The 16,582-nt window shown below is 30.5% G+C and overlaps 1 protein-coding gene and 1 long non-coding RNA gene across 2 annotated transcripts; one reads left to right on the top strand and one right to left on the bottom strand.

The window, feature by feature from the left end:
* Positions 1 to 992: 992 nt before the first annotated feature.
* On the bottom strand, positions 993 to 6,041 carry LOC7453774 (M phase phosphoprotein 10). The gene is made up of 13 exons (XM_002321881.4): positions 5,239 to 6,041; positions 4,830 to 4,885; positions 4,357 to 4,459; positions 4,110 to 4,220; positions 3,816 to 3,953; positions 2,836 to 2,904; positions 2,693 to 2,734; positions 2,476 to 2,544; positions 2,220 to 2,291; positions 2,071 to 2,124; positions 1,850 to 1,991; positions 1,583 to 1,645; positions 993 to 1,486 (listed from the first exon to the last, which is right to left on the bottom strand). The coding sequence occupies exons 1-13, from the start codon at positions 5,935 to 5,937 to the stop codon at positions 1,470 to 1,472; spliced, it is 1,635 nt and encodes a 544-aa protein (XP_002321917.2). The 5' UTR covers positions 5,938 to 6,041; the 3' UTR covers positions 993 to 1,469.
* A 2,248-nt stretch (positions 6,042 to 8,289) lies between these two features.
* On the top strand, positions 8,290 to 10,491 carry LOC127904364 (uncharacterized). Its single transcript, XR_008057467.1, has 5 exons — positions 8,290 to 8,814; positions 9,270 to 9,410; positions 9,563 to 9,695; positions 9,948 to 10,031; positions 10,169 to 10,491. It is a non-coding gene; the product is annotated as an uncharacterized LOC127904364 (long non-coding RNA).
* Positions 10,492 to 16,582: the final 6,091 nt, after the last annotated feature.

Genomic DNA, 16,582 nt, shown 5'->3' with positions numbered 1-16,582 from the left:
TCCTAAACTACTTTTATTTTTAGAACATCATCACATAGAAATTGTAAACATAGTATAAACATGGTTTTTTTCCGTGTGTGCGCTCGTGGGCACAATACACACACAATATAATGTTCTTGATATATATAAATAAAACATTTTGAAAAACAACTTGTAGATAATTTTTAAAATACACAGATTATCTAGCGGGGCAGTTTTTACTTTTGCTGATCAGCATGCTCCAAAATTCCCAGTGTGGCTGGATTGTGCATAGGAAAGTTGATAGGAGGCGCCGAGGAGGCAGTTGAATCTGTTGTAAGTGGATGTCTCCATTGCTGAAGTGCTTCTGAGTTTTTTGCACATCACTGTTTTCTTGCTATCACGTGAATAAATTTGTGTGAAACTGGTGGAATGCATGCGTGGATTAAGAACCATCTGGAGTTTGAGATTTACCTCTTTTACACAAATACTGTCTTGACTCTTGATTGGTTAAATAGGGTTCAATCAACTGACAACAGAAATCGAAGTCCGAAAGCTTTTGTCATGCCCCTGGTTCCCTGATCTTGTCGCAGCACTTACAAATAAAATAATGCTCAATTCAGCCCTTCCTTGTGAAAGCATCATGTTTGTTAAAAAAAATAATGCACAAACATAACTGGAGATTCTACTCCAAAATCATCTTTTATGCAAGGCAACTATGATTTTTTTTATTTTTTATTTTTTATTTTTCATATAATCACATCAAAATCATAAAAGAAAACAACAAAAAAACACTAAATTTAATATTTTTTCCAAAATAAACACATTTTTAAAAAACACCTAACCTAAGCATTAAAAGTGTAACAATTGTGATAAGCATTAAAAGTGATGAGCATTAAAAGTAATACCGATTATTTTTCAAAAGTGTTTTTTAATCAAAAATATATTAAAATAATTTTTGTTATTTTTAAAAAATTACTTGAAAATATAAAAAAAAAATTAATTTTTTTCAAAATATTTTGAAACAAAAAATATGGATATAAGACTCAAGCATGGATAGCTGCATTCTGATAAATTGCCCAAAAGGAGCATTTAGTCTTGTTAGGCATATTCTTCTAGGGAATGCCTTTCATCATTCGTCCTTGCTTTTAACTCCTGATTCATATTACATTGCATGATTGAACCAGCCCAATTAAAGAATAAAATGACAAATTAATGTGTCAAACGTTGATCAGCGGTTTAATGAAACACAGAACAAAATTTCACCTCTATTTCTAAAGTAAAGGTATAGCTTATAGTTGCAAACTTCCCACCAAGTTTCTTTCAAGCTAGATCCCAAATCTTTCTAGTTCTTCTGGCATAGCTAGTGCACCGCTTGTTAAAACCATTACAATGTTGTAAGATAGCGCTCTTCTCCTGTTTCTCCTCTCTGTATGGCTGTCCTAAACTGGAAACCATAGCTTGAAAAGGTTCAGGGAGTTCCTTATGCACGGATATAATCAGGAACCAAGTTATGATTCTTCCTTGCCTGCAATTTAATCAAAATTTGACGTTAAGGACCATAAATTGGGTTCATTTCAACTTCCAGAAATAATGACACCAGCCAGTTCAGATGAACATTCACCATCATCGTGGTTTAGTGTTGTGTTCTCTTGTGCCTTCTTTGGCATCCTTTTCACTGATTCGGCTGTGATCACCAAACTAATGGTTAATAAGAAAGGAAAGATCGAACATTCAAGCAAAACCTAGATGAGATGGAGAAAATGAAGAATTAAGCAGCTTTCTACTGGATGCTTTAAGCTACTAATTGGTAGTTCTTTTCATGGTGTTAAAAACCAAAAGCAGCAACAGGCCTTATGCGAGATTAATAAACCTTCTTATCAGATCTCACCCTTAAATTTTCTTTTCTTGTTAGCCCTCCTCCTCTTCCTCTCGGCCTTTGTAAGTTCTGCTTCTTCCTTGATATTACCTTTGCCCGAAAAAATTTCCTCAGGAGCCAGCATTGCTGCATCTGAAACTGCCATTGGTGCAATCTATCCATGGAAGAGAATGTGCATTAGCAAGTAGAGTCACAAAATTCAGACTGGAGAGAATATGGAGGTATCTTTTTACCTCCTCCATAGCAAGAGCAGGGACATTTGCTTGGATAGACATGTCCTCTATGACCTATCAATCACACAAGAGATCAATTTTTTTTAAAAAATCAAAAGGTGGCCAAAAGAAAGGAAAAAAATCCACCATTTAAGGATTAAGAAGCATACAGGTTTAGGAGCAAAGTGGAAATGAGAAAGAGCATCCAACTTCAAGCACAGTTTTTTGAACAGGACACTTGCCTAAGAAAAAAGAAAAGATAACAAGGTTACACAAATCAAAGATGCATATGTAATAAAAACAGATGGACACAGAAAACATACTAAAATGTCATGTGCTGGAGTCCAGTTGAAGATATGAAAATATGCAATGAAGAAACAACAAAGGAGAAATAATAACAATGATTACACTACTGTTAACATCTACCTCCTTCTTCTGTTCATCCGAGAAAGATAATGGAGCAGCTGCTGGATTTGTCTTTTGAACATATTCTTCCTGTAAATAATCATATAGGAATTTGGATTAAATATGCAAGAGCTCAGCAACAGAAGAAAACAATCAAGCTCAGAAGCAATTACAAACAGTATAGTATCCAGAACAAAATTGGAAACTTGACAGAGCATGCTAGTTAAGATAGACAAACCTCATAAACATCGGCAAGACCCTTCTTGCTCTTATTCTCATCCTGCAGATTTTATGAAAAATACAGCTTCCAGAATTAATATTATATCATAACAAGGAACAGTGGGAACCACACTGTACTATGTTACCGGCAATATTGCTTACCAACTCTTTCAGTTCTCTTGGTGCTTTAGAGTGTAAACTGGGAGCCTTCCGAATGTCATCAAACCGCCCCTAAAATCATCATGGCAAGATTGTTTCTTGAGTGCACCCACACAGATAACAATGTCTAACATAGCATAGTGATCAAACAAGCATTGTCCAATGCAAAATGAGAAGCAGCAACATCTTAACTAGGGAACTAGCATCATGGATTCAACAATAAGAAACAAGAAGGTCAAAAGATAAACAAAATTTTCCCAAGATGGCAGAAAACTCCATGAAGCTATTGATATTGTCAGGTACATAGACAATTTCTTTCTGAAAGCCTGACCAAGGATTTAGGAAACTTTTTCTGCATGTATAGCAATTTGGAAAAGTCAAAATCATAGAAGGAAAGTTGGTCTGCCAATAATACCATCCAAGCTTCTGCCAACTTTAAGAACGTGAGTATTTGGACAACTGTTCACTATTTATCTAAAAGGCCCAAAAATTCAAGACAGACATTGTTCAAACTATCTGAAGAACTGTACCATGGCTTTGAATAAAGAAATATACATATTTCCAAGCACAATTTATTCACCAACATCTCTCAACAAAAACAACCAAATATAAAGCAGTGTTCTCATAGTAAGAGAAGACTTGCATATGAAACAAACAAAGATAACTGTTGTCACTCCAACACAAGGTTGGGATCGTGCGCATGTGAGTGCGTGGATCTGAGGTGCATCAGCTTGTCACATGGCCATCATATCGATATAGTTGAGTTTACCTTGAAGCAACTGAGAAAAAGATTCTACTCGGTTTCCAAATACAAAATAAAAGAAGAATGGCAGGACATGGGAATCATAAATCATAATCAATTTGTTACAAGAAATCAACACATAACAAGAAAATTAGGATTAAACATCAGAAATAAAGTAAAACAGTGATGTGTTAACAAGACAGCTAGATAAGTCAGAAATCCATTCAAATTTGAAGTTTACCTCAATGATCCTACTCTTAATCATATCTTCAAGTGTTGCAGTAACCTCCTCAGTGATTACAGGGGCGGGCCTCATATTGTGTTCAAAGTCTAAATCAACTTCTAACGCACTATTCTTGGGTCTGCTTGCAGCAGTTACCTGTTGCAATGTCCATATCATGTGACATCAAAACCACAACTTGACATGGATTGGATTGGCTTCATATCCAGAAAAACATAAAAAATTAAAAATAGGAATGCATAGAGCTATAAAAGCGATTTTCGGAATTAAACATTAAAGAAAGGCCAAAGTTACCTCTCCTTGCATGGTCCAAGTTTTGGGCTCCAAATTTGATTTCTCCATCTGTTCTATCTCAGATTGAAGCTTCTGAAGTTGTTTTTCATGGGTAGAAAGTCTACCTTTTCTCTGCAGAATGCAAATAAGAACAACTTAGTTAAATTTTCACATGCATTCACTTCTTAAAATATAAATTATAATACCATGAGAAAGGCAGCAGAAACTTTGCTGAATGCGTGCAGACATAACAAAAACATCATACTACCTCATTCAATGCTTCATCATCAAGTTCATCATCTGAGCTTGAGTCTTCTTTTGTTTTCTTTTTTAAGATTTTTCTCTTTTTACCACCAAAGAAGTCTTCGTATCTGAATGTCAGAGATCCACAAGAGAAACCAGGAATCAGTGATTCAATGTTAAAAATAAATATATTAAACTTTTAAGGATGGTGGAAAGGACAGATGCTGGTGGCACCATTACAAGCAGTATGAACATGGAGAATTACTGACAGTAGTGAACTAAAAAGCACAAAAGAAGATGATATACAAATCATCATGACCATTAAAGTGACAGTTTCATCAGAACAGGGCAAATGGTTGCCTTGCTAAGTTTCTGTGAGATTTTTCTTGAACAAATAAATAGATGAAAAGAAGTGCTTTAACCATCACTTTGTAACTTCAGTTATGATTCTATAACCAATAACTCATCTAGAACAAAAAAAGACAAAAAAATAAAAACCTGGCACGCTTGCTTGCATCCTCATCTTCATCATCGCCATTACCAAAAACTCCAAGCTGTATGATTAGATGTCCAATGAGTACAAAAACATAAACCATAGAGAAAATAAAAAAAGGAAGAGTTGAAAATGCAAAAAAGAAAAATCTATGCTAACCCAACTAAAAAACACATCTACAATATGCAGAATCCCAGATTGATACTTGATGTAGACTAATTAAAAGCTGTAATTGATTATAATTTTCCAATATTACCTCCATTACAACAAACAGTAAAACCAGCCATATTTCACACTTCCCAAATTCAGAATTATATCTATGAATTCCCAAACCAAACAAATAACCATAATCACACACAAAAAAAAATGCCAATGCATCTACAAATCTAATTTAACAGTCTAAGTATATATCACCTCATCATCTTCCTTGTCCTCATCATCTTCATCCTCATCCTCCTCCTCCTCCCCTTCATCATCATCATCTTCCTCGTCCTCTTCATCCTCCTCCTCGTCGCTTAAATTCTTTTTCTTATTATTCTTCCTTGTATCCAATCCATATTCCTTGGCATCCTCCTCCTCCAAAAAATCCTCCAATTCCTTTATCTTCAAAAACTTATCCTCGATCACTCCCTTTTCTCCCTCCTCTTCTCCACTCTCTTCCTCCTCACCTCCGTCCGCATCATCATCACTGTCATCTTCATCATCAATTTCATACATATCCTCATCATCACTATTATCAAACTCATCAACTTTTTTCACCTCCTTGTCTTCTACGCCCTTTTTTTTCCCTTGTAAAACTTTGTCACCATTTACTTTAATTTCCTCTGGATTCTTCTGAAAGTGCAAAACTTGACGGCGTAAACTGGACAACAAGGGCTGTGATTGTAAGTCAATTTGCTGCCAAATCTGCTCAGCATCACACCCATCAATTAGAAGTTGATCAAAGGGGGATTTAGGGACATGGGGATTTATTGACGAGAAGAGATGTTTACAAGCTGTGCGTGCTGTTTGAGACAGAGAGGACGATGGTGCTAGCCATAGTGGTGGGTCAATGGATTTTAGGCGGTTTAAGGCTTCCATGCCTGCTGCTTCTGCTTCGACTGGTTTTGCCATGGCGCAATGTTATCGGTTCCTGTGTCTGGGTGTGTTTTGTGGGATTTAGGGTTTTGGAGGCCGGGTTATGAGCGCCAACAAGAGCAAATTGAGTCAAAAAACTAGACTCGGCCTTTTTTTTTATCTTTTTAAATGCAGGTACTGTTTTTGTTTGTTTTTTTTAAAGTATTTTTTAAAAATAAATATTTAAAAAAAATTATTTTTTAATAACAACACATTAAAATAATAATAAAATATAAAAAATAATTTAAAAAAAATAAATAATTTTGATTTCTTTTAAAAAAACACAGTACCCATTTAAAAACAAACACAACCCAGATGTAAAAATATATGTGAAGGTGTAAACATTTCTAAATATATATATATATATGAGTAGGTTTTTGGTTCAATATCTAATAAGCTAAACTAATGTAATAACATAAATATAAAAATCACATATAAACTAAAACAAGATGATGAAAAGAAAAGAAAAACTCGGTCCAAGCCCATTCAGGTTAGTACGTCAAATATGTGACTTGTCCATGACATCATGATAACTTTATTAAAAATAAATTGAATAAAATCATCAAGCTCGATTATCAAATAATTCAATATCAAAGGAAGAAACTGAAAAAAAATATATTTTGATATAAATAAACAATTAAAAAATACATGTGTCAAACCAGGTTAACCTTTTAACTTTGTGATTATGAATATAAGATCGAGATAATTTGATAGAAAGGAAATTAAAAAAAGTATAAAAATCAATTTCCAATCAATAAATGATGAAATCAAAATAAATAAAAAATCAATTTTAAAAAATAAAATGTTGAAAGATTTTATTTGACAACGAAGAAAAAAAAATAAATTAGAACGTGATAACTTTATAAAAAATTAAAAAAATTTTGAAACATAATCTTTAGAGAACAAAATAATGAAGGGAAAAATTAAAGGAAAAAATAAAATCCAAAAATTGTTAAAAAAACTCAACCCGAGTCCAACCGAGTCAACATGCAAATTTAACGACCTGGTTATGGTACCAAGATAATCTTGTCAAAAACAAATTGAATTTAATTATCAAATAACTCAATGTTAAAAGATGAGATATCCTATAACATTTTCAAAACTAGCGGAAAATCCAATATAAAGCAAAAAAATAAAAATAAAAAATAAATTACAATCTTCAATTAAATAGATGCTAAAGGATGAGAATGAAAAAAAATATTAGCTTAAAAAAAAAAAAACAAGCAAACCTAGACAAACCTCCTAAATCTTGACTAATTTTCCAAACTCATAACCCATGAAAATCTCATACTTGAGCTCAAACAAAAAGCTCAATTCCAAATTAATTTAAAGTTGAAAGATGAAATTAAAAAAAAATTAAGGTTTTCAAATTAAAAAAAGATTAAGTTTGACATGAAAAAAAAAAACAAAGGATGATGAAAAAAAATCATTTGATTTTAAAAATTACTTGAAACAAAACAAATATCGATCAAAAGAATAAGGATCAAATCTAATATAAAAAAATCAAAGGAAGAGGAAATTGAAAAAAAAAACTCAATTTTATAAATTATTTAATATAAAACAAACAGTAATAGAAAAATGAGGGACCAAATTTAAAGAAGTAACAATTGAAGTGAAGCTTTAAAATTTTGAAGGTCAGACATGAAAATTGAGGATTAAAGGAAAAAAAAAACAAAAAGTCACTAGCACCAAACTGGAGATCCATTGGCCACATGTGTTATTGCATCATGGAGAATCCACTAAGATGATTCAAACACCACTATTGCGTGTGGTGTTTGGTTATCGTATAGTGCTGCACAAATTGCTTTAAAAGTACGAGGACAGTTCACGTGTTGAAGTGTGCGTCATCCACTATTATAAAATAATATTTTTATTTGTTAAATTACTAAATAGTCTTTAAGTAAATATAATTATAACAAAATATATATATAATTAAAAGATAAAAATACTTATGGACGCAAGCTTAAGAATTTTTTGATTGTAAAGATAATTAAGTAATTTTAATATGCTAAAAATTAAAAAGATAAAAAAAAAAACACCTTTTATGTGAGTTTATTATTTTTCTTTAAAAAGTAATTAAATAATTTTATTATAAAAAAAATATAGAAAAGATCATATTATCTTTAGTAACCTTAATAATTTTATTATAAATAAAATATAGAAAAGATCATATTATCTTTAGTAACAAGGTTGGTATTTTTTTTTTTAGAATGATAAAATTGCTCTCTCACTATTTCAATTCATAACGAACAGGGTCAATGCTCAGAAAAATGCTGATGGCTTTTTTTTTTTTTTTTTAATAAGAAGTCATTAAAACTTCAAATTAACCCGTAAACTATTAGACAATTCTCAATTGCATTCTTTCAAAAAAGTTTTTTACATATTCTTAAAATTTCAATTATTTCTCAATTGGGTGCTTTTGTCATGTTTGTTAAAAAATTTCAGTTGGGTTAGAGCATCCACTCTTCCCAGCTAAATCAAATCCTTAGCTATAGTAGCTAGTGAGTTTTTTTTTTTTTTCATGGCATCCATGCTCTCTAGCTCTGTGAACATTGCTCGCTACATATAGCGAGCATTTCAAATTTTTACTCCTGGTAGGGGAAAAAAGAAAGCAGCACACGGGGAAAGGTTGTTTTTCATCTTTAACACTAAAATTCAAGGAGGCACACACTTTTTTTCTTTTCTCCAGCCAAAAGCATAAAATCTAATGGCAAGCACAGGGCCTGAACATGAGCTTAGAGAAGACGAGGAAGTCTTTGTTTTTGTGGGCTTTGTTGAATTTGAAGTGAAGAAGATGGTAGAAAACAATTTCAATCTATGGCACAAAAATGTTTTCTTCTATGCTGCAGAGGAGGTTCGAGAATCTTTTGATGTGTATGTTTTCATTTCATTATTTACATTCTATATGTTGTTTGGTTCAACAATCTGGTTGCTGAGTTTGTTTGATTTCTCCACTTTATGGGTTTTGGTTATGATTTGGGTATGACTATAAATTGTTTTTTGATTTGGGTTTTGCACGCTGCACACTGAATTGTTAAGATTGACAATTATGCTGATTTCTCTCTCTACATGCGCAGTCGCATGAGAAATTTGCCAATTATTGATCCTGATTTATCTCCCTACTCCCCTGGTTAGCATGCATATATTCACTCTCTTTGATGTTACTGTAGATAATTGGTTTAGTAACTTAAATTCTGAATCTTAAACCACTATGAGATCTAGTTATTAAAGTTGTGGTTTGGAGTTTTTGAGTCCCTAAATTCTTATACTCGGTGTCATATCATATCTCATATAACTAATAGAGCTTTGTGGGTTTTGTTGTCCGACAGTAGAGAAGTTGGGGAGGGGACCTTGTTATGATAAAGATGGAGTAAATAAAGGACCTTGAACTCCTGAAGAAGACCAACTCTTGGTTTAGTACATTCAAAAACCTGGTCTTGGTTGCTGGCGTAGCCTCCCTAAGAACACAGGTTTCTTGTCTTTTCTTTTTCTTTTTTTTTAATGGTATGTTATACTTTAAAGTTTCAAAATTTATTGGACTTGAGTCAAAATTTAAAGAAATGAACATGTGTAGTGGCTTTGGCGTGGATTTTGAAAGGCAAATTGCCCTTCTTGATGGCAGGTGCACTGTTGGAAGGGGTAGTGAACGCAATAACAACACCATTTGAGGGAAAAGGTGTTATTAGAAAACCAAAAATTGATAGGGAAATCGAATGCATTGAAGGCCGAATATAACCTTTTACTAATATGTTGAGGTTGGTTTTTCACTTTTTCCCCCATAAATTTAAAACTGTAAGGGCTTAGTGATGTTGTTGAAACTTCATTGCGACACTAACTGAGCTTAAGCTTTTTTGTTAGGGCATGCAGATAGTTAAGCTGCATATTACTTGCTAATGTTTTTAATGATTGCAAGATGTGATAAATAGAACTGGTCTGGCTTAGCTCGCTGATTTCTATTCAGAACTTTAAAGAAATGTAAAATCACATTTTACTTGCTAATTGGCCAGGTGTTGATATCTACTCACTGGCCACTCTTCTACTGTCCGGGCACTTGCTTCTGATGCTGAAGGAAACAGAATGATTACCTGTAGGTATGTAAAACTTTTTTTCCTTCATTTTGATGATCATTGATTGGAGAGCTTTTGTTCGTTAAGTAATCTAAGGAAAAAACTAAGTCGTGTTGCTCGTGGAAGAGAATTGAATTGGTGTTTTTGGATTGATTTTGCAGAGATGATCTTGCACTAAAAATATGGGAAACAGATGTTGAAAGGATGTGTAATCGGGTGATGAGCTTGCGTCTTGGTGAGAAACATGTTCTTTATGTATATTGGATATTCTGCTCCTCATTTTATTACAGCAGATTGAAATGTTCCATGGACGAGAACAGTACTACCTTAGAGGATAATGTAAGTAATTCTCATCTTAGTTAATGATCAATTGCAGGATGCCTGTGTTAGAAAGCTTTCAGATATCAGTAGGCTAGAGAATGCTGGATAGATACACTTGAATACTCATCTTACATATAATTTGAATAACAAAAAATAAAAAGAATATTCAATCCGATAACTTTTTTTATATAGCTAAGCTAAAATGTCTTTTTAGCTATTTTAACTAAAATCTAGAGAGCATGGGTGGGATGTTTTTGGAGTATGTTTCTGAGTGTGATTATGGTGTTTTTCAAAGTGTTTTTTATTCGGAAATATATTAATATAATATTTTTTTATTTTTAAAAATTATTTTTGATATTAACACATCAAAATGCTAGAAAACAATAAATTTAAAACAAATAAAAAAATTAATTTTTTTAAAATACTTTTAAAATGTAAAAATAAAAATAAACATGTTCACACTAATTATATGAATAATTTTTGCTGCCTAGTGAATACTAGTCAATTGACCAAGCTTTGCAACGTGTCAACTGACCAACGCTCCGTTTCTTGTCATCTAGAGTGCAAGGAATCCATGGATCCCCACTGGATTTAACTTCTTTCGTGGAAGCTATTGATTAATCTATCTAAATAAAATCTCACGATGGTAATATTCCTTCTTTGCTTTATTATGTGCAGGGGTTAGCAAAAAAATCAAGCAAGAGAGAAAACAAACAAAAACAAATAATTCAATAAACCAATTGAGAAAACCTGGAAAAAAAAATCAATTCGATTAGGTTTTTGTTTTAAAAGTTTAAAATTGATCAAACTAAACCGAACCGGTTTGGTTTGAATTTTAAACCAAATCCAAGTATAAAAGATACAATTTTTTTGAAACCCTCAATTTTAAATTCTTACCGCACCCACCTTTATTTTCCTTTATAAGTCTGTTTAGGAACACGGTTCAAACCGCGTTCCCTCAAAATTTAATTTCTTTTGTTTGTTTAAATTTTTTTATATTTTTAAATTGTTTTGATGTGCTGATGTCAAAAATAATTTTTTAAAAATAAAAAAACATTATTTTAATACATTTCTAAATAAAAAACACTTTAAATTACAATCACTATCACCTTCTCAAACATTAGATATTCTCTCAATCTCGGGGTCCTAATTTCCAAAACCATGAACAATCATTAATTTTGTATGTTGATCATCTGAGCTTTGTTTTTGTCTCTTTCTTTTTTGGGGTTGAATTTATAATGCAAGATGATTTTTTTTTTAATTTAGGAGGGGGGAGTAGTTATTTCTTTATGACTTTTCATAGTGCTTGTTATCCTTTTCTCTAGACTACTTTGATACGTGATTAAATTGTTTGGTTGGTTGGTTATGTTTGATTCATAACTTAAGAAAAATAAGATTTTTGGTTTGTTTTAGGCTACTTATTTTTGGGAAATCATTTTCCAAACTTTCATGTGTTTGTTTACCATTAGAAAAATTGGTCAACGGAAAACACTTTCTAGTCAAAGAAAAATTTAACTTGGTTTCCAGGAAAGTGTTTTCCTTTTATTTTGGGTGGAAAACACTTTCCAGAAGTTGTGAAAAAATTAGAAATGTCATATTATTTGTTGATTATATTAAATTTGGTCCTCAAACTTTTGATTGTTATATATATTTTGTATTGAATATTTGTTTTTCAATTTCATCCCTTAGAATTTAATTTTTATATTAATTTTTGTCCTTATTTTTATAATTGTTATTTGCTTTTCCCTTATCATTTTTTAATTGAAATTTTTTATCTATCAAATTTGGTCCTTATTCTTTTGATTGTTACTTATTTTATTTGAAATAATTTATGAAATGTTAATTATTATTATTTTAATTTCTTCATCTTTCAATTTTTTTATTTTTTAGATTTGATCTCTATTATTTTTATTATTATTTATTTTATTTGAGATAATTTATGAAATTATATTTTTTTTCAATTTCATTCCCATTTAACTTTTTAATTTGTAAGATTTGTTCCTCATTATTTTAATAAACTTGAAAAAAAAATTAATAAGTTATTTTCCAGGTCATTTTTCATGACATAACCAAACACTGGAAAGTGTTTTCCAACTTATTTTTCATTACACTACCAAACATCAAAAAATAATTCATTTTCCCAGAATTTACTTTCCAAAGAAATTCACTTTCCAGCAAACAAACAGGGCCTTAGTTTTTAACCTAAAATCGATCTGCTTTCGTGCTTAGCAATACAAAAAAGGCATTTGTTAATATTATAAAAAATATATATAATAATCTTATATGAAAACAAATTTAAATTTAATCGTTATTTAATGGAATAATATTCTAAATATAATCATAACTATTCTATTTTAAAGAATTTTAATCATTTTTTGAAAAAAATAAAGAGGATCTTCTAAGAAGAGTCCATGTACTTGGCTTTGATGAGTTAAGGGTGTATTTGAGAACACGGTTCAAACCGTGTTTTTTAAAAATTTAAAATTTTTTTGTTAATTTTTTTAATATTTTTAAATTGTTTTGATGTATTGATGTCAAAAATGATTTTTTAAAAATAAAAAAATATTTTTTGATGTATTTTTGAGCGAAAAATACTTTGAATCATAACTGCTACCACATTTTCAAATACACCCTAACTCCTAGCTTAAAAAGGAGAAAGTGAAACGCATATGGGCTTGCAAGGCCAAGCTAGTATGTTTGGCCTTCTTTTATTTTTATTATTCTTTATGTTAAATTAGGCAAGATGAGATTAGGCGGACCAAGTATTGTTTGCCTAATTTTTTTTAAAAAAAATTGATGACGTGTCATTCGCTAATCTAGATTTTAGCCACCAAAAAATTAATGACCGACTTTTAAGATCCAAAAAACTAATTTTCAACTCTTTTTGCACTTGAAAACACATAAAAAAAAAACACCCTAAAACCTCAAAAAACTCATTTGAAACCTTAAATAGCCCTTTAATCCATTAAAAAAAAAAAACCTTAACCCAAATCTAACAAATTTTTAAAACTCAGTCTATTTATTATGGCAAGATGAAGGGTCAAAAAATCTAAATGATATTTCTTTTGTCAAATGGAACTTATTGACACTAAAATTATATATTTTGCTGTCGAAAAGTGGCAAACCAATGATTTTCCCTCTCTTTTCCCATTTTCCAATGATTTCTATCTCTTCTCTCAAACTAAAAAGACTACAAAATGAACAAAATAAGGTTTTGGATTTGAATTGAAATTCCAAAAAAATAAAATGATGAAAATTTTTAAAAAAAAACACAAAATTCTTGAGACCAAAATTACAAGGCATGCCACATGAACAGTATAAAAGAAAATAGAAAGAAAGTTGCCTTTTATTTTAGTGTCATATTTGGTCCTTGGAATTTCAATTATTTTTAAAAATAAAATTGAATTCTATTATACCAAATATAACATCAATTTAGTGTCAATATTTTTTAGACCGCAAGAACCCCATAACAAGTTAATTGAAACAAATTATCAGCTTCAAATCCCATTTAACACAATGTGTAAGGATAAAATTGGGAAAAAAAATCAGTGATCAAAACATATAATGCTTTCGCAATGAAAAAAAAAAAGAGAAGAAACAATGTTTCCTTTATTGGTACATAGTGTTTTCGAGACATTTTCTTTTGCAATTTCACTCTTAATCAATAAAATGTGAACATTAAAAAAAAACTAAGTAGTGTTGTATTTTTACTACTGGAAATGCATAATTCACTCTCTCACAAATTATCGTGGATTAGAATAGTGCATTTTGTCTAAATCTTTAATTTGGTCCTTCAACTTTTTGTTTTGCACAATTGAGTTTTTTAGTCCAAATTAACACTCAATTGCATATTATTTTTGAAGAGAGAATTGGGTTGAAAGATAGAGGATCAAACTAAAAAGGGAGCGTAAAATAGATGATGACTTTAAATTTCATACGAAAAGTTTATTTTGGTTCCCTATCTTTTTTATTTTATAAGTAATCGGTCCTTTTAGTTGTCAAAAATTTAGTTTTGGTACCAAAGTCCATTTCCCTAATTTTCAGTCCTATTTTATGAGAGGAAAAAGTGAGGACCGTTGGATTCTATTGTAGAGAGAGAGTTATCATTAACGATAGTTCCGACAACAAAAATGGTACAGATCAGTGTCAATGAGTTTCGTTTCACGAGGTGAGTTTCATCTAGGTGCTTTTTTCCATCTCCTTGCCCGATAAGGTGGATTTTTCTGCATGAATGTTTTTTGGTGCATGTTGATTTTGGTTTTTTGATCATTTTTGGGTTTTATTGAGGCTATAAATAGGTTTATAAATGTGTTTAGGGTAAAAAGTAGGTTGAAAATAGTTTTTTGGGCAAAAAAATCGAGGCCTTGTTTTTCCAGTCACCACTGGTCATTGGATTCTACAGAAAAAAGATGATGTGTCCTCTACTAATTTTTTTTAAACAAAAAATAGGCAGACAATCGCATTTTAAAAAATTAAAAAAAATTTAAAGACAAGCCCAGGCTTGCGAGCTGAGCTTGAATGCATGATTTTTTTAATGCCTAGGCACATTAGACCACTAGACCCACACTAATGGGCTCCTTTTAGTCTTTTTTTTATGTTGCATTTTTATACTTGGGTTAAAAAATTGATAAAAAAATTATTGAACACAATTAAATCCATGAGTGGGGTCACATGTCTAATGGGTTAATCCGTAACATACAAACTATTATTTATTTTTTGTTTTTTTGGTTTAATGCTTTTTTTCCCCTTAACTTTTTTTAAAATATAATTTTACCCTTTGTTATCGATGATTTATTTTTGTATTTAAATCAAATCTAAAAGAATGCAATTTCACCATTTGTTACCAATAATCTATTTTTTCTATATTGACCCCAAGTGTTTATCATGTTTTTTTAAAACAACTTTTTAAAAGATATTTTATATAAAAAATTATCATGTATTTTATTGTCATATAATTAAATGAAAAATAATTTATGAGATAAAAAATTTATTGAATCTGATAACATGCATTACTTGCGTCACGAGTTTACTTTGTTGACTTAAGTTTATTTTTTTTAATTAAATGGTATTTTTATCGATTTAATCATTCAATATTGAGTTAATTCGGGATTGAAATTTTTAATATATTTTTTTTTCAAAATTATCCCTGTGAATTTCGCATGTCAACCCAGGTTAACTTGGATCAAATGTTTTCCTATTTAGATAAAAATCACGTTCAATTTATGATTAAAATTTATTTTTTAGAAGACATGTTACCAATGCCTAAACAAATTATTTTTTGCACTTAATTTTTTTTCTCAAACTAATGGCATAGCACTGGTCAATGAGCTAATTGTAAAATATACTAAAACTGCTCAGCCTTTCACTGTAGCAATTCACAGTGAAACGCTGAGCAATCTCTTTTATCTTTTTATCTTTTTTGTTTTTTGAGCTGTTTTTTCTTTGTTTTTTAAGTTTTTTTTTCATTTTTTCGTTTTTTATGCCCTTTTTTTTTTGCTTCTTTCTTTGTTTTTTTTTAAATAATTTTCTTTGTTTAATTTAGTTTGTTAATGTTAAAATTTTTTATTTAGTTATCTGCCTTTCATGACACTGATCGCGGATTTAACATGTTAACTTGGTTTCACGAGTTAGCCCAAAAAATTTTTGTTTTTTTTTTCTTTTTAATTAATTTTTTTTGTTTACTTTAGTTTGTTAATGTTAAATTTCTTTCTATTTAGTTATCAGACTTTCATGACACATATCCCAAGTTTCACGAGTTAACCTAGTTTCACGGGTTAACCCAGTTAATTCTGGGTTAACCTGTCCATTTTTTTTGTTTTTTTTCTTTTGTTAATGTCAAATTTTTTTTATTTAGTTATCAGACTTTCATGACACGGATCCCGGGTTAACCTAGTTTGACGAGTTAACCAAGAGTTTTTTTTTGCTTTTTTTTTAATTAATTTTTTTTGTTTACTTTAGTTTGTTAATGTTAAATTTCTTTCTATTTAGTTATCAAACTTTCATGATATATATCTCAGGTTTGACGGGTTAACCCAATTAATTCTAGGTTAACCCGTCCATTTTTTTTGTTTTTTTTCTTTTTTTAATGTTAAATTTTTTTATTTAGCTATCAGACTTTCATGACACGGATCCCGGGTTTAACAGGTTAACCTGGTTTGACAAGGTAACCTGGAGTTTTTTTTTTTTTTGCTTTTTTTTCTTTTTAATTAACTTTTTTCGTTTAGTTTAGTTTGTTAATGTTAAATTTCTTTTTA

The sequence above is a fragment of the Populus trichocarpa genome, chromosome 15 (assembly GCF_000002775.5).
Source record: "Populus trichocarpa isolate Nisqually-1 chromosome 15, P.trichocarpa_v4.1, whole genome shotgun sequence".
NCBI classification, from domain to species: Eukaryota; Viridiplantae; Streptophyta; class Magnoliopsida; order Malpighiales; family Salicaceae; genus Populus; species Populus trichocarpa.
Note: the sequence above shows the minus strand (reverse complement) of the source record. Positions and strands in the feature narration are given on the sequence as shown.